General features: G+C 31.9%; 1 protein-coding gene across 2 annotated transcripts in view; it reads right to left on the reverse strand.

Annotated features, from left to right (window-relative positions):
- The window catches only part of LOC148172137 (uncharacterized), a 168,163-nt gene that overhangs the window by 116,622 nt on the left and 26,519 nt on the right, over positions 1 to 25,022 (reverse strand). The window contains exons 1-2 of one of the 2 annotated variants that reach the window (XM_088041280.1): positions 24,854 to 24,880; positions 23,853 to 23,898 (exon numbers count right to left, since the gene is read on the reverse strand). In XM_088041280.1, the coding sequence (XP_087897406.1) occupies positions 23,853 to 23,898; positions 24,854 to 24,865 (58 nt within the window). In that variant the 5' untranslated portion in view covers positions 24,866 to 24,880. Of the gene's footprint in view, positions 1 to 23,852; positions 23,899 to 24,853; positions 24,881 to 25,022 lie in introns of those variants that run through there. The other variant, XM_088041278.1, reaches the window with a different exon arrangement.

Genomic DNA, 25,022 nt, shown 5'->3' on the forward strand with positions numbered 1-25,022 from the left:
TTTTCCAAAACTGTGTTAAATAATATCAAAAATCCGAGAGCCGAAAACACAAATTATAAAAATTTTTATTTTTAAACCCAAGTGAAAACTTCAAAATTTTGGATTAAAGACTATGATTTTGGATATTTTTAAGTCAAGACAATAACATTTTAGAAAATAGATTTGTTCATAAGCTGTGTTAAATAATGTCAAAATTCTAGAACCAAAAACACAAATTTTAGAATTTTTATTTTCAATGCCAAGCCAAGACAAATTTTAGATTGAAGGCTAGATGTGAAGGCTGTTGATTTGATTAAAAACTGTTAGATATCAAAATTATAAAGCCACAAACCAAATTTAGAAAATTGTATTTTCAGAGCTAAACCAAAGTTCTAAATTTTACATAATTGGGTGTAACGTTGAATCCCTTCAAGCAAGAAAAATAAAACTTAGGAAAATTGATGATTTTTATGAATTGTGTCACTTATCAAAATACAACAGCTAAAGACACAAATTTTGGAATTTTTTATTTTTGGAGCCAAGCTAAGACTTCCAAATTTAGCATTAAAGGCTTTAAGTTTGGATGTATTTAAGTTAGAACAATAAAATTGTGGAAAATTACTCTTCATGGCTTATTTATAAACTGTGTCAAATGTCAAAATTATAGAGAGTTAATAAGACTAATTTTAGAAACATTTTTACCAGCCAAGTCAAAACATTCAAATTCAATTGCTATTTTAGATATTTTTAAGTTAGAACAATAAAATTTTGGAATATTGATGTTTTTGACTTCATGAACTGTGTTAAAGTGTAGAGCTAAAACCACAGATTTTAGAAATTTTAATTTTTCAAATTTTAGATTGAAAGCTATAATTTTGGATATTTGCCAGTTAAAACAGACAAATTTTGAAAAATAGCTCTCGATTTGTTTAAGACCTGTGTAAAACATCAAAATTTAATAGCCAAAAACACAAATTTTAGATATGTTTAATTTCAGAACCAAGCCAAGACTTACAAATTTTAAACTGAAGGCCATACTTTTAGATGTTACGAAGTTAAAGTAGTCAAATTTTAGACAATTATAGCTTTTAATTTGTTTAAGAATTGTGTTAAATATCAAAATTATATAGCCAAAGACACTAATTGTAGAAAATTTTGTTTATAGAATTCAGCCAAAACTCACAAAATTTAGATTAAAAGCTATAATTTTGAACAATTTTAAGTTAAGGCAATACAATTTTGCAAAATTATTGTTGTTGACTTGTTCATAAACTGTGTTAAATATCAAAATTGTAGAGCCAAAAAAACAAATTCAAGAAATTTTTATTTTTGGAGCCAAGACAAAACTTACAAATTTTAGATTAAAGACTATAATTTTCCATATTTTTAAGTTAAAATAGTCAAATGTTGAAAATTACAGGTTTTGATTTGATTAAAAATTTTAGAAAATTTTATTTTTCGAGTCAACCCAAAACCTCCAAAATTACATTAAAGGCAGTAATTTTTGATCTTTTTATAAGACAACATTTTGAAAATTGCTGTTTTTGTCTTGTTCTTGAACAGTGGTAAATATCAAAAAGTTCTAGAAGTATGTATTTTTAGAGCCATGGCAAAACTTTACGTTAAAGACTGTTTTGGATATTTTCAAGTTAAAACAGTCAAATTTTAAAAAATCATAGCTTTTTATTTGTTTAAAAACTCACCTACACATCAAAATTATAAAGTCAAAGACACAAATTTAAAAAGAGTATATTTTTGAAACTTCCAAATTTTACATTAAAGGCTATAATATTAGATATTTTTAAGTTAGAGCAATGATAATTTTAAAAGTTTATGATTTTGACTATAAAATCTGTTAAATATCAACATTATAAAAGCGACAACACAAATTCTAGAAATTTTTATTTTTAGAGCCAACCGAAAACAAACTTTACATTAAAAAATGCAATTTTTTCTAGAATTTTCCAAAGTGAACACGATTACATAACAGTATTATTTTATTATTAAAGAGTTTTCTTAAGATCTTTTTGATTTTTTCCAGATTTTTCTCATTCTTTAAATTCTATCAGAGATTCTTTCTTAGAATTATCAAGTTTTAGTCAGATTTTCTTAAGATTCACAAAATTTTCTTGGATCTCCATAGATTCTTCTTAAATTTCCCAAATATTTTGATTGTTTTGCATTAAAAATAAAGTGTTATCTTGAGGTTTAGCGGAGCTCTTCCCAAGCGGGGCCCACCTTTAAATCCGCCCCTGCCCTAGCCCCCGTAAAGTGTAAAGTGCGAATTTCCCCTGATTGTCGATGCAGCGTAATGTATTCTGTAAACTCGGATGGAACCGTCCGGATTATGCTTATCCGACATGTGAGAATCACCCTTCGTAAATTCAGAATTAAAATCCCCTAGCCGACGCTAGTTTGTGCATAATTGAAAAAATAACGCTGCCACATTATAAACCATTAACCAATTTATTGGAGACATCAGGTACAACCCGAAGTTAATTTGTTTTTCAGCGCCGCCATCAAATCCGTTTCAGGACTAATAAAAAACAAAGTAGAAAAGTTTCGGAATAAAAATGTGTCGTAAGCAGCTTATGACGATTCTGCAGGAAGAATCGCGATCACGCAGGAGTTGTGCCACGTGACGCAGAGGGATAATTTTCATAATGTAACTTGGCCGGAATCCGAGCTCTTTTGCTGTTGGACAACATACAAATGAACGAACATTTTCTTCGTGCTTGGCGCAATAACCGACACATATATCAACTTTTAAAAACGCGGAAATACAAACGCCATTGTTGGAATAATTGAAGCTTCCTCCAACATAAACAAAGACACATAATGCAAACAAAATTATGCATTCAATTTCACGTACCGAATTGCATCGGATCGTTTTGTTCAATACCATCGGCAATTTGCATAATTTTAATAATAAAGCGAAACGGGATCGTGTCGCAGATAAACGCCATCGTACATCAGCAAAACGAAAAGTCAAACGCATTTTTTTTGAGAGGCTGATTTTTAATTCATTCTCTATTTAGCCGCGGCGAAATCTGAATAAACGCTGAGTCTTACGCAGAGCTTTCGAGAGCTTTCATCTGGAGGTGCTGAGTTCGATGTGACGAGAGCAACTCACGCTTGACAGCTCAATTTCCTCGTCTTCAATAGGCGCGAGCACTTTCGAGGCAAAAAGAGATACGCACCTGGCGGAATTTTTGCGAGGTCACGAATTAGATGAAGGATGCCCGAGGAGAAATGAGAAATGTGAGAAAGAATAAACACGCTGCTGAGTTGGTGATAGCGTCGTTAAAAATACTGGCGTAGGTTTAAAGACGGAGGAGATTTACCTCTTTTAGAGTGAATAAAAAGAGGCGCATTCACCCACTCTGGTTGTTAACGTGAGAATTTTTTAGTCGGTGGAAATCTATAAGTTGAGGAAATTTACAAGACAGTTGGCAGATTTTTCGAGCTTCTAGAGCAAATTAGAAATTGTAATTGGATTTAGCTGATCGAGCTTCCATACATCAAACACAGATTTTCTTAATTCTGTGAACATTTATATGATTTGTGTAGACAGCTAAAATCTACAAGAAAAGAGAACAATGTTTCTATAATCAGTGAGCAGTGGCAAAAATTCTCGTTTCTGTGTTTAAACAGAGAAAATTTAGATAAAATTCGACTCATTTCATACTTTATGAGCTTAAAAGATTGTGCATTTCTCTTCTAATAAATCAAAGTTCTCTAGATTTTCTTAATTCTGTGAATATTTAAACAATTTTTCGCTTTAATGAATGAACAAGAGAAGTCTACAATTTGATCGAATTTTCATCATGTATTTCACAAAATTTCATTAGTGCAAAAAAGTTAATGTAATTATTCTACGGTTCTATAGATAAGTTTCTCGTCTCTTCAAATATTCAAAGTGCCAAAACTTCAAGGATCTAAATTTGCTTTCTATAGGTACGTTTCTTTTCCTCTCAAATGCTCAAAATTTCAAAATTTCAACTGCTTTAATTTTATTATCTCTTTACTATTTCACAAAACCTCATTAGTGCAAAAGATTTTATGCTCAGCTTATTTAGCAAATGTTCAAAGGTTCAAAATTTCAAAGATTCCAATTTCTATAATTTTGACTATTGCACGAAACTTCATTAGTGCAAAAAAAGTATGTAATATGTATTTATTCTCAACTTTTAAGATTTTTGTCTTCCCAAATGTTAAAAATTGTAAGTGTTTTAATTTTTATCATTTTTGTACAATTTCACAAAACTGCATTAGTCTAAAAAGTGTATTTTTTCTTTCGGATTTTAAATTACTCATTTTTTCAAGTGCTAAAAGTTTAATAATTTCAAATATTCGATTTTTCATCATTTTTCAAAAAATTACAAAATTTGCATTGTTATTGTCGGATTCTAATTTCTCAAATTGTCAAATACTCAAAGTTTCAAAATCCCAGAGCTTTTAATTGTCATCATATTTTTAGTATTTCGCAAAGTTTCATTAGTACAAAAATAGTAATTTTTATTCACAGGTTTCAAGTATCTAATCTTCCCAATTGTTAAAAGTTTATCAAATATTTGAGATTTCATCATTTTTTTACTATTTCACAAAAGTTCATTAATGCAGACGAGTTGTTTTTATTGTCAGGTTCAAAGTATCTCATTTAATCAAATGCTAAAAGTTTCAAAATTAAATATTCAAATTTTTATCATTTATTTTACAATTTCTCAAAACTTCATTAGCCCAAAAAGTGCATTTTTACCTTCGGATTTTAAATTTCTCATTTTTTCAATTTCTAAAAGTATCAGAATTTCAAATATTTCGAATTTTCATCATTTTTTTAAATATGTATTTCACAAAACTTCATTAGTTTAAAAAAGTTGTTTTTATTGTCAGGTTTAAAGCATCTCATTTTTTCAAATGCTAAAAGTTTTACAATTTCAAATATTCGATTTTTCATCATTTTTCAAAGAATTACAAAATTTGCATTGTTATTGTCGAATTCTAATTTCTCAGATTGTCAAATACTCAAAGTTTCACAAGTTTTTAATCTTCCCAATTGTTAAAAGTTTCAAAATATCAAATATTCGAGTTTTCATCATATTTTTACTATTTCAGAAGAGTTGTTTTTATTGTCAAGTTCAAAATATCTCATTTTTTCAAATGCTAAAAGTTTCAAAATTTTACCATTTCTCAAAACTTACATTAGTCCAAAATGTGCATTTTCATTTTCGGACTTTAAGTTTTTCTTCTTCTTGAAATGCTCAAAGGTTCAAAAGGTCCTCATTTTCATATTTTTTAGTATTTTGCAAAATATTAGTGCAAAAATAGTAGAAGTAATTTTTATCTTTAGGTTTTAAGTTTCTAATCTTTTCAAATACCCAAAGTTTCAAAATATCAAATATATGAATTTTCATCATTTTTTTACTATTTACAAAATTTTATTAATGCAAAAAGTGGATTTTTGTTTGCGGATTCTAAGTTTCTCATATTCTTAAGTGCTCAAAGTTTCAGACTCTCAAAGATTCTAATTCTCATGATATTTTTCAGTATTTTGCAAATTTTCATTTGTGCGAAAATAGTATTTTTTTAAATAAAAATTTAAATATTGGAATTTTCAACATTTTTTTACTATTTTATAAAACTTCATGTGTGTAAAAAGTGTGTTTTTATTTGCGAATTTCAAATGCTCAAAGTGCAAAGTTCCATTAGTGTAAAAATTGTAGAAGTAATTTTTATTTTCAGATTCTATGTTTCTCATATTCTCAAATGCCAAAAGTTTCAAAATTCCAAATATTCGAATTTTTATCATATTTTTTATTATTTCGCAAATCAAAGTGTATTTTTATTTGGAAGTTCCAAGCTTCTCATCTTCTCAAATGCTCATAATTTCAAAATTTTAAGGGTTCAAATTTCCATCATATTGTTTAGTATTTTACAAAGTTTTATTAGTACAAAAATTGAATTTTTTATCTCATGTTATAAGTTCGTCTTCTCAAATGCATAAATTTTCAAAACTTCATATGTTTGAATTTTTATTATGTATTTGGCAAAACTTTATTAGTCCAAAAACACATCAGTAAAATTGCCCGTATTCTAAAATGCTCAAAACTTCGATTGTTCAAATTTTCATATACTCACAGGGTGTTGTAGAAATAAGTGCACAAAATTAAACTGGAAAGTGAACAGTTTGATTTGATTAGATAATTTCGAAATTAAATTCAGCACAACCCATTGCGCGCCGCCGCCGCCGCCGCTTGCTCGGTACAAAGTCGCCACTAAATTATTGAAACGAGCCGAGAAATGACAGGAAAAACTAAGAAGCATTGTTGTCTTGAGGGAATATTTTAGGTGGAAATTATGACCTCCAGAGATAAGTTTGTCGTAAATATTGATAAGAGATGGTGCAGGGTGCATTTTTTATGTCGCATGTGCAGTTTAATTGAGTTTGGACAAACAATAGAAGTCGGTTTTATCGGTGGTTTTCACATGACTGCATTGGATTCTTCCGATGTCGGGCGCTTTAGAATGTGATGTAGTTCACCGGTTTGAAATAAGAGAATATGCAAGTGCATGTACAATTCCGTACGCTCCGCTTATTCCGGGAATTAATTCGGTTTTCTTGTTCAAGATGTGCTCGATCGCCATCCATCACGAAGAAAAATCGCGCAGCGCCGCGGCGGCGGTTTTATCTCGCGACTTATTACACGAGTCCATATTTTTCACGTCATCTCTATAAGAACGAGTTCATATATAAAATTCCCATCTTGTTGTTAGAGAGGGCGCCACTCTCCTTCCGGAAAACACACATCATAGAGTCGTAAAAACAATCTTCGGAAAGTGTCGAGGGAGAAAAAGGTGAAGGAGACACATCGATTCACTTCTGTTTCTGTACCATCGACACTCCGTTGTTGTTATTGCATTCGACGACGACTTTGATGCCATCCAAAGCTTGGGCGAGATATCGCGAATTTAACAGCAGGAAACTACGCGCCCCGCGATATTGTCATCGAGTTAGGGAAGTTATTACTGTGCGCTTGCAGTCGGGAAGATTACCAGAGTTTTCAATTTGACGACAAACAAAATGGATGGATTGGAAATTGTAAAGATCCAGAGGAAAAACAACGAAATAAACAAACGATTTCACGAAAGATTGGCACAATTCCGAAGAAATCATGCGTGCTGGGGATAAATCGATGACGAAAAACACGACGTATTCAAAAATCTAACGAGCTTATCAAAGGGATGAACTCTTCAAGTGCCGATGCTTTAATGACACATTTCGGGCCCAAACATATGATAGCGCAAATTTATATTGTTTTCTTCATGGAATTTGGAGTTAAATAAAAATTACGATTTTGCACTAATAAAGTTTCGTCTAATTACATAAAAAAAGATCAAAATCCTAACATTTGAAATTTTGGAACTTTAAGCTGTTGGGAAAAAATTCTATTTTCCGTAAAAAAGTTTAAAAAAAAAATCGAATATTTGAAATTTTGAAACTTTAAACATTTGAGAAAGTGAGAAATTGATAATGATAACAAGAAAATACAAATATTTGCACTAATGAAAATTGGAGCCTTTGAAATTTTGAAACTTTGAGCATTTGCGAAGACGAAAAACTTTAGAACTTAAGAATAAAAATTGTTATTTTGCGCTAATGAAGTTTTGAATGACAAAAATTATGAAAAATTTAAAATTTCGAAATTTTGAAGCATTTGTAAAAATAAAAGATTTTCTGTTCAAGAAATAATAAAATCTAATACGAAAAACACTTGAAATTTTAAACTTTTGAATATTTTAGTCGACGCTCAACTTACAGAATTACTATTTTTGGGCTAATAAAGTTAGGTCAAATGATCAAAATGATAAATAAGACAAATACAAATTTAAATATTTAGAATTTTGAGGAAACGGGAAACTTTTGGACCTTAGTGTTAAATTACCTTTTTTAGATTTATGAACTATTTTTATACTAATAAAATCTTTAGAAATACTAAAAAATACGAGGAAATTTAGTACGTTTTAAATTTTGAAACTTTGAGCATTTGAGAACATAAGAAACTTAAAATCCGAAAATAACAATGCACTTTTTAGTAATAAGAAAGTTTTGTAAAAATGGTAAAATAAATGATAAAAATTTGAATATTTAAAATTTTGAAACGTTTAACATTTGATAAAGTCAGAACTGATCAAAAGAAAATAACACTTTTTGCAACCTTCGAAATATTGAAACTTTGAACATTTGCTAAGGTGAACTTCAGAATCTGAGAATAAAAATGTATATTTCGTACTAATGAAGTTTTGAATGAATGAAATTCTGACAAAAATATAATTTCGAAGTTTTGGGCAGTTGAAAAAAATAAAAGATTCACTTTTTGTGAAATAATAAAATAAAATACGAAAAACGCTTGAAATTTTAAACTTTTGAATATTTTAGTCGAAGAAACTTACAAAATTGCTGCTTTTGAGCTAATGAAGTTTTGTCAATTGATTTAAAAGATAAATAAAAAAGAAATATTTAAAATTTTAAAATTTTGAACTCATAATGTTTTGTGAAATAGTAAAAAAGATGAAAAAAAATGTGAATCTGATATTTTGAAACATTTATCATTTGAGAACATAAGACACTTAAAATATAAGAATCAAAATTACTACTCTTGCACTCATGAAACTTTGAAAAATACTAAAAATATAAAAAAAAGAATCTTGAAACTTTGAGCATTTGAGAAGGAGAGACTTGGAATCCGCAAACACTAATAAAGTTTTGGAAATAATAAAATCAATGATATGTAAAAATTTAAATATTTAAAATTTTGAAACTTTTACCATTTGAGAAGATAAGAAACTTAAAACCACAGAATAAAAATTACTGTTTTTGCACTAATAAAACTAAATATTAAAAAATATTATGAAATTTAGAACCTACTGAATTTTGAAACATTGAGCCTTTGAGAAACTGAGAAATTTAGTATTCGCAGAAAAATGCACTTTTTGTACTAGTAAATTTTTGTGAAAATAGTAAAATAAATGACAAAAATTTGAATATTTAAAATTTATAAACTTTTAGCATTTGAGAAAGTGAGATACTTTAAACCGGGCAATGAAAACTACTCTTTTGCAGTAATAAAGTTTTGTCAAATAGTAAAAAATTATGAAAATTCGAAAATTTGATAATTTGAAACTTTGAACTTACCTACTATTTTTGGACTTTTGGAGCTGTGAAACTTCGGACATTTTAAGAAAACGAAAAACTTATAACTCGCAAATTAAAAATGCTTTTGTTGTTTAATGAATTTTTGTAAAATAGTAAAAAAGATAATAAAAATTTATATTTTTGTTATTTTGATGCGTTTAGCATTTAAGAAAATAAGACACTTTTAGATTCTACGAATAAAAATTATTTATTAAATTTTAAGTGGTTTGACATTAATTTAAAGAGTAAGTAAAAAGTGGCAAATTTCAACCAATTATCTTAACCCGTTTCGACCCTATAATTTTCGTATAAATAGCCCCCTCTGCGTCGCGACGCCGTATCGAAAAAACGGGCAAGAACCCTTCAGCTCTTGACATCTGGGCCAACGATTTCGTCATCATTTTCAAAGATATAACTTGATTATTGCGAATGGTGTCGCCAGGTGCTGAATCTGACGATTTCCTCTTCTTTCATATTTTATATGGGATTTTATGACGTGACGTGAACATCGAAATGGGAAAATAATAATAAGGGTCGAATTTCACCATAACACGGCGTAATATTGGCCGATCACTAGTAATTACTGGATTATTCTAGTACTCGTACTCCATTAGGTAGCACTAGAACATTGTTCATGAATATTCCAAGCAATCGGTCTGCACGACTATCGATCTAATTTAACACTGAATAAAACACTCGAACTAATCAGTCAGAAAGTTTCTACAAACTGTAATGCACCTATTTTTAGTCAAACATACATTCAGGTTAAATTAAGGTGCCAAAAGTGTCCCGATAAGAGCCACTAATTAGTTATACGTCGACTGGCAATTATTCAAAGTCTTGTTGCGCATATAAATCCACGTCCTACATTACGGCGATAATTTTCTCGAAAGTGACAAACCATTTGGATTAATTCTGTACTAATTGATGGAATCAAAAGGAATAAATCACATTGCGTGACGTCACTAGAAACACATGAAAAATTACACCACTCAACAAATTTTCACGTTTCTCTTTCTTCTTTGAATTTCGCAAATAGACGTACATAACTCGTCTTGCACTCGGCTTTACATTTCCACTCGTGCGAAATTTGACATTTTTTGCACTTGTCATGTAAATACATGTCGATTTTCAAGTACTCAGCGTCCATTGCTTTGAAAAAAAGACGAAAAATGAGTTTCGCTAAATTTAACATCAAAATGTTGCCAGAAAGTTTTTTGATTTTAAAATAGTATATTAAATAACGTGTTTTATAATGGCCAATTTTGTGCAAATTTAAATTTTCCATTTCTAAGAGATTTCGTGTTACACAATTGGTAATGGTTTTGTAACCACGACTTGCCACTTGATTTTCAAATTCAATTTAAAATTTGACATTTATTGAGTTTCACTGTCACTGAATTTTGACATAACGTAACCTAACCTCACAGCCAGTATTCATATCTATTATATTTAGGTACAATTATTGTTGGCCGCAAAGGAGAATTCAATTATATTGATACATTTTTTATTCACGCAGCAATTTATTAAACACGAATCGGAAAATCCAAATTGACCAAGAACTTGACAGGAAACAGTTGACAGCCAGACTAATTAGTTCTGCCAATTCTTAAAAAACAAAATTTCCTACTTTGAGTTCTTTTATAGATAACCTATAAACGACTCCAAATTGAGTACTCTAATGGACCTATTAAAGCGGCAAAGTTGAAAAATGCTAATAATAAAATTAATACGATATTTGGTTCTTGCTGGAATCGCATTGCATGACGTCACACGAAACGGAAACACGTGAAAAATTATCTTAATATGATTATCGGCGGTTAACGGCGTTGCCTTTCATCTAACGTGTCGTAATAACAGTCGCGATTTATTTTAAGTGGCACTCAGGTGAATTACTTTTGATAATTAAATCGGGAGGTAAAAGCTCGAGGGATTTTTAGGGATTTTGATCCCGGCGCCTCCACCATTTTAACTGCAATATTGTGGGATTCAAAAAATTATATATTTAAGTGGCTTTACAACTTTGATTGAAGATATTAATAAAGACAACAGAAAGAAGAAGAAAAAGAAGAATCTAGATAAAATCTAAAAAGTATAAAAACGCAATTCAGAAACGAAAGAGGTATTTAGAAAGAACGTAAAAGAAACCTCTTAAAATGAAAAGTTAATCTAAAAGAGGTAAGTAAAGAAGTAAGTAAACAAGAATCTGAAAAAACCACAAGCAAAGCCCAAAAAATACAAACAAGTAATTAAAAAAAATTAAATAAATAGCGTCCGCTTCCAAATTATTCCTTTTTTTAAACTGCCTCCGAATGAAAGTGAAAATCGCCCGACACGGTTTAGCTTTCGCCCGCTAATTACCCAGCCCTGAATTTTTTGCTGCCGATCGCCGCCGCCGCCGCCCAAAGACATGGAAAGTAGGTAAAATTTTCCTATATATTCGCGAATTTATTTTCGGAATCCCTTTATACTCAAGAGGCTTACACTAGCTTTTGCTTTAAACTCAGATATTAAACCGACAGAATTTCCAAGTCCATATTAAACCGGTAAAAAGATCTCCGCCGCGTCGTGTGCTGTAAAATAATTTATCAAAGTGAATTGCTCCAGTCTTATCGACGCCGCCAACGTATGAGTTATGGGTGATCGTAACCCATTGAATGTAGTGTATCGAAAAACAGGTGTTTTATGAAAGTGTCCTGCACGCACGCTCCGTTTTTCATCTTTTTTCGGCGCAGAGGGACGGCGAAGGGCGTCTTTGTTCGACCCCAGAGTGCCCAAGGGACGAATTTCGTTCGTGCGTTGGAAATGAATGGTCGAGATTAATCTCGGTTGTGTATTTTTCGCGGGCGGACGATTTCGGGGATGGAATGTGCCATTGACATCTTGGGTGATCAAATTTGAGGAATTGCGGGCATTTTTCTTGCAATTATGGACGCGTTTAATCCATTTTTAACCGGGAAATTGCGTTTTTAACTGTACAAATGATCGAGAAATAATTTTGCCCCAAATAAAATTTCTAACTTTCTTTTGATCCATGTCAGTAATTTTAATATAAATTTTTATCGCTCAATTTGAAAGAATTTCTCTTCCATATTTCACATGCTTTCCAGAGGCTAAGAGATCGTATGCAGACGAGAAATGTTATTAAAATAAACGATGCAATTTTCAGCATAGAGACGTAATTATATGTGAGGATATAAATCAGCGGCGAAACCAGAGCAATCATACTTTAATTATGAAAAGAATATCAACGCTATCGTCACAACAAAACGACTTTTCCCTGTAAGTTCAGAGGCGGATTAAGGGCGTTGAGGCTCCGGGCGCATGGGAAAGATGAGCCCAGAAGAAAAAATGAATTGTCTTGTTTTGTTTTTTCTTTAAACGCGCCAAATTTAAAAATTGTGAACCAATGAAGACCTTTTCTAAAAATTTCAAATTTGTGCGAAAATTCATGCCATTCTAGATGCCATAATTCGGGCATTACTTAGTCAACAATTTTTAAATTTGACCAAGATACTCTTTCTTAACTTGTCTTTAAGAGTGTCAAATTTGAAAACTGTAGATACGAGAATACTATTTCTGCAAATTTTAAATCTTGAGGATTAAAAAAAACTTGATTATGAGATAAAGAGTGCCATAAGTTGGGCATCTTACACTCGATAACTGTGAAATTTGGTGATATTATTTACCTTTAGCTGTTTGTTAAACCTGCCAAATTTGAAAATTGTAGGTTAATTTAAACTCTTGTTATAAAGTTTTTAATTTGAGAATTAGCTTTGAGCTCGAGAGCATCATTTCAAGTGCCATAATTATGGTGCCTCTTGATGTACATTTTTGAAATTTGGTGTGGTTGTTCTTTTTTAACTTCTCTTTAAGTGTGCCAAATTTGAAGACTGTAGATACGGAAACACAGAATCTGCAAATTTTAATAAGACTTGATGAGGGTGAAGAAACTCTGTGACATAAAGAGTGCCATAGTTCCGGTATCTCTCAGTCGATAACTGTCAAAATCGGTGACGTTATTTGCCTTAAGTTGTCTCTTAAACTTGCCAAATTTGAAAATTGCAGACCTCTAAAAACATTTTCGACAAATTTTGTAATTTGAAAATTATCTCAAAACTCGATAGAGCCACTCTATGTGCCATAATTCCGGTATCTCTTAGCCGATAATTTTGAAATTTGGCGACAATGCTTTCTTTTAACCGTTCTGTAAAAGTGTTAAGTTTGAAGGCTATAAATACACAAACCCAAATTCTGCAAATTTTAAAACTCGACGAGAGTAGAAAAACTCGATTCTGTCACAAAGAGTGCCATAGTTCCGGTATTTCTCAGTCAATAACTTTCAAACTCAGTGACGTTATTTCCCTTTAGCTGTTTGTTTAGCCTGCCAAATTTGAAAATTTTGGATTAATAAAAACTCTTGTTACAATTTTTTTTAATTTGGGAATTACCCTAGAGCTCGATGCCATCACTCCAAAGGACATAATTGTAGTATTTTTTATTGTACAATTGTGATATTTGGTGAAATCATGTTTTTATTACTTTCCTTTAAGTGTGCAAAATTTGAAGACTGTAGATATGCAAACACAGAATCTGTTAATTTTAATACCCGATGAAGGTGAAGAAACTTGACTGTGACATAAGGAGTGCCATAGTTCCGATATTTCTCAGTCGATAACTGTCAAATTCAGTGACGTCATTTGCCTTAAGCTATTTGTTAAACATATCAAATTTGAGAATTGTAAATCTATAGACTTTTTCTACAAATTTTAAAATTTTGGAGTTATCTGGTGCCACTCAAGGAGCCATAATTCCGATATTTCTCAGACGATAATTTTGAAATTTAGCAAAGTTAGTCTTTTTTAACTGTTCTTTAAAGGTGGTTATATGTAAGATTTTTTTATACACAAACACAAATTTTGCAAATTTTGAAAGTTCATGATTGTGAAGGAACTCGACTGTGCTATATTTCCAGTATTTCTCAGTCGATAACTGTGAAATTTAATGACGTTATTTGTCTTCAGCTGTTTGTTAAGTCCGCCGAATTTGAAACCAGTAGGCCTTGGTAAATTTAAGTAGAATGGCGAATTTCAAGAAATTTTACAAAATACAAAAAAATTAAGGATTAAATTAAAGATTTATGCAAAAACTAGAACAAAACAATTTTAGTAAAATATTAAGATAATAAAACATACATTACATTTTCTTTTTTATTGCTTCGGATTATGCGTCCCCTTCAAATCCGGCCCTGTGCGAATTCCTGCACCGGGCGATTTCTTCTAAGCCGCGATAAAATATTGACAAACATTTACTGCTAATTTATAGCATCCCTCTATCAATAAACTCCCTCTTCCTGCGACAACGAAAGAGTGTAAATATTTGAAGTGCATCTTCTGCGGTCAATATGAGCGATCGTGTCGGGGAAAACACAAGAAATCGACCACCAGAGCCGACGCATACATTTCATGCTCGGCTGAAAGTTTTACAACAATGAGAGGCTATTTTCCCCCACAATGGGCGGCTGAAACACCTCTGCCTAGTGTCCAAAACCCGCGCCATTTTTGTCCGTCATTCGGAATTGCAAATTGAAACATCGCCAACTTAATCCCCAACTAAACCTTATCGCGACATGTCACCCTTGTATAATATTTAATGCAGAGTGACAGGAACATAATACCGCCGCAGGCTGCAGCCGGCAGAGTTGCCAACATCTTTTTAAACTGCAGATATCAGCGTTGGTGATGCGAGCTCTTGTTTTCCTTATCTCGCTTTTCCTGCTTCATGCGGGCGACGCGCCATCGATTTCGACGTCGAAAAAACCATCAGACAAATATTTTGATGTATTCCCAGCATAACGACGACAAGCGGTGATGAATCGCGAAATAATAACCAAAAACGACGAAAAAAATTACCCGCTTTTCAATGTCAGGACGCTAATCACCTAATCAATTATTTACTCAGAAATATTTTCTCGCGATTAAATTTGGTCACCTTTAACACGGTTGGAAGAGTAAATAAATAAACCGCTTTTAAAGGGGTGGTTTTCCAGCGGATGGATTTCCGGAAAAACCCAATCCAATGCAGTAACCAAGTGTAAAAAAACATTTTAGAGTGAAGTTTATAAAAAGTGCTACTTTCTCGATTTCCCACGAGGTCTTAAAACGGTTCGTCTGTCTAGAATACGAACAGACAACGTACAATTTCTGCGTCGAGACGCTTTCACGAAATCTCGCCATTTCCCGTTGTCGTTCTAATCTCAAATTAGAACACTTAAAAATGCACGACCGAGCAAAAATGATGTATTATCCTGGTGCGTGAGCAACTTCATAAACGCAGCAATTTCCAATAATTTCACATATTTCCCTGTCCGATGATTTATTTAAATAATTACATCTCTGTCGGTAATGCAGGGTCTCACGACAAGGCAGAGTTACGATGTCTCGGTAACCAGGAGCGGATTAACGCCGGATGAGGCCCCAAGTCACTTAGAGTTTTCTATTGATACTCTTTGGATTACCTACTATTTGTACGAAACTTTTTTTTTACTTAAAAATATTACTGCAACAGTTTTTGGTTGATTCACTTCACTTACTATAAATAAATATGTTTATGGTGTTTTCACTTTTTTTTAGTTCTCCGTTTGGTTCAAGATTTTCTAAATTTAAATTTTTTTTTCTGCTATTTTTATTTTTTGCTTTAAAATTTGCAAAAATTAAGTTAAAAAGAACAATTTCGTCGATTTTTAAAATGATCGACTAAAAGATACGGAATTATAGCACCTGAAGTGACAATCGAGTTTTGGATAACTCTAAAATTCTAAAATTTATAATAGTAGTTTTGATAAGTCGACTAATTTCACATTTTGCAAACTTAGCAAACAGCTGAAGGCAAGTAACGTCACTGTTATCGACTAAGAAATACCAGAATTATGGTACTCTTTATGTCACAGTCGAGTTTATTTTCTCTTATCGAGTTTTAAATTTGCAGAAATTGTGATTGTGTATTTATCGTTCTCAAACTTTACATTTTTACAGAACAATTAAAAAAAATAATTTTGGCAAATTTCAAAATTATCGACTAAGAGATACCGGAATTATGGCACATACGAGTAGAATGGTACTATCGAGTTTTGAGATAACTTTCAAATTTCAAGATTTGTAGAAAAAGTTTTTACAAGTCTACAATCTTTAAAGTTGGCAGGTTTAATGAACAGCTTAAGACAAATAACGTCACCAATTTTGACAGTTATAAACCGATAGATACCAGAATTATGGCACTCTTTATGCAACAGTCGAGTTTCTTCACCCTTACCGAGAATTAAAATTTGCAGATGCTGTGTTTGCGTATCAACAGTCTTTAAATTTGGCACACTTAAAGGAAAGTTAGAAGAAAATAAATTCACCAAATGTCAAAATTGTACAATAAAAAGTACCATAATTATGGCTTTTGGACTGATGCCATCGAGCTCTAGGGTAATTCTCAAATCAAAAAAAATTGTAACAAGAGTTTTTATTGATGCAAAATTTTTAAATTTGACAGGCTAAACAAACAGCTAAAGGAAAATAACGTCACTGAGTTTTACAGTTATTGACTGAGAAATACCGGTACTATGATACTCTTTATGACAGAGTAGAGTTTTTCCACACTCGTCGAGTTTTAAAATTTGCAGAATTTGTGTTTGTGTATTTATAGCCTTCAAACAATACACTTTTACAGAACGGTTAAAAGAAAGCAATGTCGCCAAATTTCAAAATTATCAGCAAAGAGATACCGGAATTATGGCAGATAGAATGGCACTATCGAGTTTTGAGATAACTTTCAAATTTCAAGTTGGCAGGTTTAACTAAGAGCTTAAGACAAATAACGTCACACCAATTTTGACAGTTATAGACAGATAGATACCAGAACTATGGCACTCTTTATGCCACAGTCGAGTTTTTTCACACTCATCAAGTTTTAAAATTTGCAGATTCTATGTTTGCGTATCTACAGTCTTCAAATTTGGCACCCCTGAAGAAAAGTTAAAAACATACAACTTTATTAAATTTCAAAATTATCGACTAAAAAATACTGGAATTATGGCACATAGAGTGGCATCAACGAGTTTTGAGATACGATAAATTTCAAATTTCAATATTTGTAGAAAAAGTTTTTATCGGTCTAAAATTATCAAATTTGACAAGTTTAACAAACAGCTTAAGACAAATAACGTCACCAATTTTGACAGTTATCGACCGAGAGATACCGGAACTATGGCACTTTTTATGTCACAGTCGAGTTACCTCACACTCATCATCTAAAATTTGCAGATGATGTGTTTGCGTAGCTACAGTCTTCAGATTTAGCACATCTAAAAAAAAGTTAAAAACAAACAACCTTACTAAATTTTAAAACTGTACATTAAGATGTACTATAATTATGTCACTTAGAGTGATGCCATTGAGCTCTAGCGTAATTCTCAAATGTAAAAATTTGTTACATGGGTGTTTATTAATCAACAATTTTTAGATTTAAAAAACTTAACAAACAGCCTAAGGAAAACAGAGTCACAAAATTTGACAGTTAACGACTGAGAAGTGCCAAACTTATGGCACTCTTTACGTCATAATCGATTTTTTTTCATCAAGTTTTAAAATTTGCAAAAATTTTATTTGCGTATTTATAGTTTCTAAATTTAACACTCATAAACAAAAAATAAAAGAGAGTAACTTCACCAATTTTCAAAATTATCGTCTGAGAGATACCGGAATAATGCCACCTAAAATGACACCCTCGAACTCTTAGAAATTTCTCAAATTCCAAAGTTTATAGAAGTAATGTCTATTGGACTAGCATTTTCAAATTCGACGGTTTTAACAAACAGTTGAAGGAATATAACTCCACTAAATTTCACAGTGATCGGTTGATAGACATAAAAATAACTCTCTCCGGACATTTTTAAACTTTGTAAAATTATGATCCTTTTAATCTTCTCTGTCTGTAACCACCCAATTTCAAGTGGATTATCTCGCAATCAATCAAGGGGGATTTTTTAACTAATTAGTTAGTAAAGAAAAACAATTTACCTTCCCCCTAACATCATCCCTGTAAAGTTTCCCCACCGAGAAGTAATATTATAAAGCGTTGATCGCTTTATTAAATTTACGATTGTAAGGGAAAGAAAAAATCACATCAGTGGAATCATCAAAATTCGTCGTGTTTTCGCAAGGGATGAAAATTATTGACAGCCGCCGCTCCCGAAGGATGTCTTAACACGACGCGACTGATTACCAAACGAGCGGAAAGTTTGACGTTTTGTTCTTGATGATTTTATATGTTTACACACCAGTCTGCGGTTTTATTTATCTGTTTAGCACTTTATCCTCTTCGCACACAAATATAATAAATTCGGTTTCGCAGTCCGTTAAGTAATCCATAACACGCTATTAGCTGCAGACAATAGAGCAGGCGTCCTGCTATCCTGCTGAACAATACACGCCCGATTAGGTATCCGTGGCAGACGCACGCATAGTCCGTCGTGATTTATGCTCGACGCCACTAATTAAAACGAGATATGAAATAGTGACGTCGATGCTGAAACGTCTTCCGGTTGGATAACGAAACGTTTTTCCTCCATTAACCCGTTTTTAACGGTTCAAATCGCTGAAAGAAGCATCGTTTATTAAAATTGAACTGAATGAGGCGCCACGGGTTGCGCTTATATATCTCCAGCCGCGGGACCCCCCACTCCTCGGACGGGTGGGGGGCGACGAGCCACTAGATTTTAATTCGCCACGCTGGCGAGTGTAGTTTTTACGGCTTCAATCTTGTTTAGAATTAGGACGATTTGAACTTTTTTGGGCGATGATTTCGATTCTCGTCAGCGCACTAATTGGCGCAATAACCATTAGATCTCTTCATTAGAGTTCGCAATTTGTGGCTAAATACCATGTCACAGGTCGGTCAGTGGCACCGCTATCGTTCATTTCAGTGCAGCCAACATTAGGGATGCCATGCACGCTTCCGAGGGTAACTACTACGATCAAAAAGGTAGTGTCAGACTGCACTCTGCCTTATAATTATACGTGGAGCTGCTTTGAAATATTGCTAATCTCTACGGAAACCACCGGCCCGACATTAACAGACTAACTACAACTAGTTGAGGGTCCGAAGGGCGATTTACGACGTCACTTCTTCATCGCGCCCTTTCTTTGCACAGCCGCGAGGGCAAAAATTAATAGCTCGAGGCTGGAAAGCCAATTATTTTCGCGTTTCCGCAAGATTGAGTCGGGGGCGCCTCTTGAAATGTTTGAATTTAAACAGAATACACTCGAAAACAAGACGTGGAGAATTACATATTTTATGGTCACAGGAAGAGCACACAGTTAAGAAAAACTCCCTTTTTTCGTAACGTAATTATCCCAATAATTACCATAAAGTCCCCCTAAAATTCACTTTTCCTTCCACCGCCAGGTGCGTCCATCTCTGCCGTCTCCACTCCCTCAATTCCTCCATCCTGCGTGACATGTCCATTCATTTTGTCCCGTTTTCTTCGGACACGTGCAGCCGCTTAAAATTTCCACCATCGACGCACTCCAAAAGGCAGATATTTCAACGTCGCGACGACAACAAAATGAATAAAATCAAAACAGTTTCCAGAGATAAAACGCGATCATCACGGAATTACTTATCGATTTGTTTATTTGCTCTCTCCCGAGTTGTAATTTGTAAAACGTGATGTTAATAAGTGTAAGTGCAGAACAATACGCGATTTAACAAAATGCGTTAATTGAGGAACAACACGCGATTGGGATATTAAGATGCTCGTTAAGATTACAAAGGTGGAAGGGTTTTTGAAAATTTCGAACGAAAGTTGTGGTGGCGGCGGTGCAAGTTTAGATTCGGCGCTGATGACAGAAATTCGGGTTTATCCTGGGATCTTTACGAGATTCTAATGAACGGGGGGAGTAAATCAAATGAAGAACAACGCCACGAAAATATAAGATTTTCACAAAAAAACAAGAGGAAAATTACACTACGAAGGTTTAAAGCGATTTGGAATTCTTTTGAAATACTTGACTTATAGATGTCAGATTTGATTCAGTTATAGGACTTTGAGCTGCTCTTTCAATTGGCATGACATATAAGAGGATGTGGCAACATTTTAGTACCTCTCTAAATTTCATTTTATTAGTGAGAATATTTTACGTATTTTTAAGATAAATGTAAAGTAATTTGTGCTTATTTTACGCAGAGTTTCACGTTGATTCCAAATCTATGTATGTTCAGATATTTTTGAGAACTGCAAATAACGCAGAAACAAGAAGGTTTAAATAAACATGAGGAACTGAAAAAAATATAAAACTTTAAATTTTTTATAGAGGCAAATTTTGTGATTTAAATAAAATTTCCTAATTTTGTTGAGAAATTGTTTTCCTTTAAATGTTTAATTTTCTTGTAGTTTTTCAATACCCAAACCACAAAAAAAAGACAATAGAACTAAGTAAAAAATAAAAAAATTTTAAATTTCCTATCAAATTTGAGCGAACCCCCAGATTTTATTGTTCTAAAAATAAAATTTTGTAATTTTCTTGATAGGCGATGGCTTTTAAGTGGTGTTAGAAAACAGAAATTGAGTTTTTGACTGAGAAAATAAATTTGGTTTTTCAGTTTGAATTTTGAATTTCATTTCTTGCTTTCAATGAATAACAATTTCTAAAAATTGTGTCTTTTGGTTTAGAATTTTGGTATTTAATCGAATTGATAAACGATCCAACATCAGTAACCTCCCCAAATTTGGTTACTGTAGCACTATAAACGCCGGTGTAATAAATGTTTGTAAACTAAGCTAAAATTTTTTGATTCGTTCAAAAAATAAAAATTTTTAGAATTTGTGTCTTATGGTTTAGAATTTTGATATTTTGATATTTACTGTAGCACCAAAATTATCAGAGTTATGATTTTTTTAAAGAAAGCTTAAAATTTTTGGTGCGTTTAAAAAATAAAAAACTCTAAAATTTGCTTTTTGCTGTGAATTTTTGGTATTAATGGGTTTAATAAGCAATTTTTTTAAAATTGGTTACTGTAGCACTAACAACGCCTGAGTCATAAATTTGTGAAATAATTTAAAATTTTTGTATTCCTCCAAAAATTGAAAATTTTTAAAATTTGTTTCTTATGGTTTAGAGTTTAATAAACAGTCAAATATAGTAACCTCCCCAAATTTAGTTACAGTAGCACCAAAAATGTCAGACTTATGAATTTTTATAAAAAGTGTTGAAATTGAAAATGTAAAATTTTAAAGTCTGTGTCTTTTGATTTACAATTTTGACATTTGGTGGAAAAAATAAACAGCTTAGAAATAGTAACTTCCGTAAATTTAATTCCTATAGCACCAAAAATGTCAGAGTTATAATTTTTTCTAAGAAAACCGAAAATTTTTGGTGCGTTCAAAAAAGAAAAATTTTAAAAATTGTGCTTTCTGCTTTAGAACTTGGATATTAAGTGCGATTAATACACTGTTTAAAAGTAGTAACATCTCTAAATTTAGATACTGTTGCACCAAAAATGTCAGAGTTATAAATTTTTGTAAAAAATGTTGAAAATTTTTGGTTCATCCCAAGAATGAAAAATTTTAAAAACTTTAAAATTTTATGGCATTAAAAATGTCAGAGTTATAATTTTTTCTAAGAAAACTGAAAATTTTTGGTGCGTTCAAAAAAAAAAATTTAAAAATTGTGCCTTCTGGTTTAGAACTTTGATATTGAGTGCGATTAATACACTGTTTAAAAATAGTAACATCTCTAAATTTAGATACTGTAGCACCAAAAATGCCAGAGTTATAATTTTTTTTAAAAAATGTTGAAAATTTTTGGTTCATCCCAAGAATGAAAAATTTTAAAAACTGCTGTTTTTTGATTTACAATTTTGATATTTGGTGGCAAAAATAGACAGCTCAGAAGTAGTAACTTCCGTAAATTTAGTTACTGCAGCTCCAAAAGTGTTAGAGTTATATTTTTTTCTAAAAAAACTGATAATTTTTGATGCGTTCAAAGAATAAAAACATCTAACATTTATGTCTTCTGGTTTAGAAATTTGACATTTAGCAGAATTAATAAACGACTCAACATTAATAACCTCCTCAAATTTTGTTACTGAAGTAACAAGAATGTCGAAGTTATGAATTTTTGTAAAAAAATGAAATTTTTTGATTCGTCTTAAGAATGAAAATTTCTAAAATTTGTGTTTTGTTTTAAATTCTTAGAATGTAGTAGATTTAATAAGCAACTAAAAAATTATAACCTAATTTGGTTGCTGTAACACTAAAAACATCTGAGTTATAAATTTTTGTTAGATAAGTTGACATTTTTTGGTTGTCTAAAGCATAAAAATGTGTGCCTTTTGGTTTAAAATTCTGACATTCTGTTGATTTAATAAACAACTCAAATATAGTAAAATTTCGTTACTGTAGCACCAAAAATGTCAAAGTTATAATATTTTCTAAGAAAGCGGAAATTTTTTTGATGCGTTCAGAAAATAAAAAATTCTAGAATTTATATCTTATGGTTTAAAATTGTATTTGGTGGCAACACCAAAATAATAATCTGACCATATTTGGTTGCTGTAGCACTAAAAACGTCTAAGTTATGATTTTTTGTAAAATAAGTTTTTAAACAAAATTAAAATAAGGCGCAGTTTTAAAAAATATTAAGACTTCTCTAAAATGAGAAAATCTTATTTTGTAAAAATATTAAATATTAATTGACTAGTAAATAAAATTGTTATTGGCAATAAAGTAAATTGAAAATTCAATTTTTACAGCCAAGGGATAAAAACGATATAACATTCTGCGCACGCTATGAAGTATAAATTTTAATTATTATTTTAGAAAAAACATACTCGTATTAGTTTATTACCACAGTTGCACAAAACTGAGGACATCCAACATTGAGAGCTATATTTTAACTTGAAGGATGGCAATAAAGGCTATCTTTAATTCGAAAATGAGTAATCATTTAAGACATCACAATGTATATCTTTTTAAAATGTAAATAAATAATAAAAATAATTTATAAATTTCATAGTTTTCACCATATGCATTTACAAATACCAATTTTGTAGATGTGAGACGACAAAGAACGACTTTTATAGAAGTCCTAAAGTATATCTATAATTTGTAATATCTGCTTTAAAATGTTGTACTGCACACAAATAATTTAGTAATTTTTCGCGATCAAAAGATTACATTTCTTTCGCACCATGGCAAATTTATCCCGGCGCATCCACCATTTTCTTTAGTACCAATAAAATTCCTCGTGGCTTCGGCAGTACGAATATTTCCAGTAAAATAAATAGACGTAACTGAAAATTTTATCAATATTTCGTGCTATGTTTACGATGATAGATTTCAATAAAATCCATGAAAAATACATAACCGTTGGCTCAAAAGTGGAGGATTTACCGAGTCTTTTGCTCCTGTTTGGAATAAATTACTGATCGATAAACTCCGCATTTTTACGGCTTTAGTGCCGTTCGTATTAACAAATAACTAAAAGTGTCGTGTTTGAGACGAAACTAGCCAGGATTAGGTCGTGTTAATTCAGGATAAAGCGACTGCTTACATAATAAACAGCCGCTCGTTTAGTTTCCAACAAGACGAACGACCTTGCGGCCGATGGGACATAATTAATAGCGGACTCACCTGCAGCTGGTGACAGTTTGGTGATGACGCCCCATCTCTGCTTCCACTGTAACAAAAGTTATATTAGAAAGCTCCGTCATCATTGGCGATTTATCGGAAAATCATCGTTGCTTGTGCTAGTTAACAATTTGTTACCAACTTTTCACCGCAAAAAGGAATTTATGGTTGCGAGTTGCTCCAACAGAAAGGGTTACATTACGTACATACTGAACATTGTATGTTTAAGAAGACGAGCACGTTGAGCACGTTCTTTATTGAAAGCCGAATAGTTTGCATGCATTGGATCGCGGGATTTATTTGGAAAGCTTTGTTTGATTGAAATTACAGCGTTCAGAGGGATTTTGGAATAGTTGGCAAAAATTAACACCGCTAAAAGAGCCTGAATTTCTTCATTAAACTAACTTTGAGGCATTCTTTGCGGTTGTCGAAACAAACGAGGGAAATCCAGAAACATTTCAACAAAATTGTTGTTTAATAGATGCGTCAAGTTTAGGCACCTACATCAAAATAGTATATTGCGCAACAAGAATGGTAATTGGCCTTACCTTCGCGTTGCGTACTATACTTTTTCTACGAATACAACTACATTTTGTCACCGCATTGATATTTAGAGTTAGCTGATTATGTAACAAGACAATTTATTTAGTAGAATAATTAATGGTTACGTTGGAACAATTATTAAAAATTAGTGGAGGATTATTGTTACTGCTAACTAATCAAATTACCTAATTAAATACATGAACTGCGGTGATTTGATATTAAACCAAAATCAACTTGTAAATAAATAAAATCACGATTATTGTTATAAAATCCTCCAGCTACTGACTAAATTTGTATTACCTTTGCTTTATTTCATAGTAAGGAATACTTCGGCATTACTACACTAAATAACCATGTTCGCAAACACCTCATTCAATAAAGTGTAATTCACAAACACAAATCCTACAAAACAACAAATTAGTGAGGTTATGGTGTGGCACAAAACTCTTCGCTCTTATTACCCGTATCCGCATGGAATCCAACAATTACACTGTATGGCAGGAAATGTTCATGTTTAACACCTAATTATCACTAGAGTTACGGAATATTGGAAAGACGATAGAATTTTATTGTAGTCTAATTAGTTGATCAAAACATAGCAGAGCGCAGAGGTGGCGAAGGATGCCAATT

Source organism: Gnatocerus cornutus, chromosome 7 (genome assembly GCF_029298725.1).
Source record: "Gnatocerus cornutus isolate USDA-ARS CGAHR chromosome 7, icGnaCorn1.1, whole genome shotgun sequence".
Lineage (NCBI taxonomy): Eukaryota > Metazoa > Arthropoda > Insecta > Coleoptera > Tenebrionidae > Gnatocerus > Gnatocerus cornutus.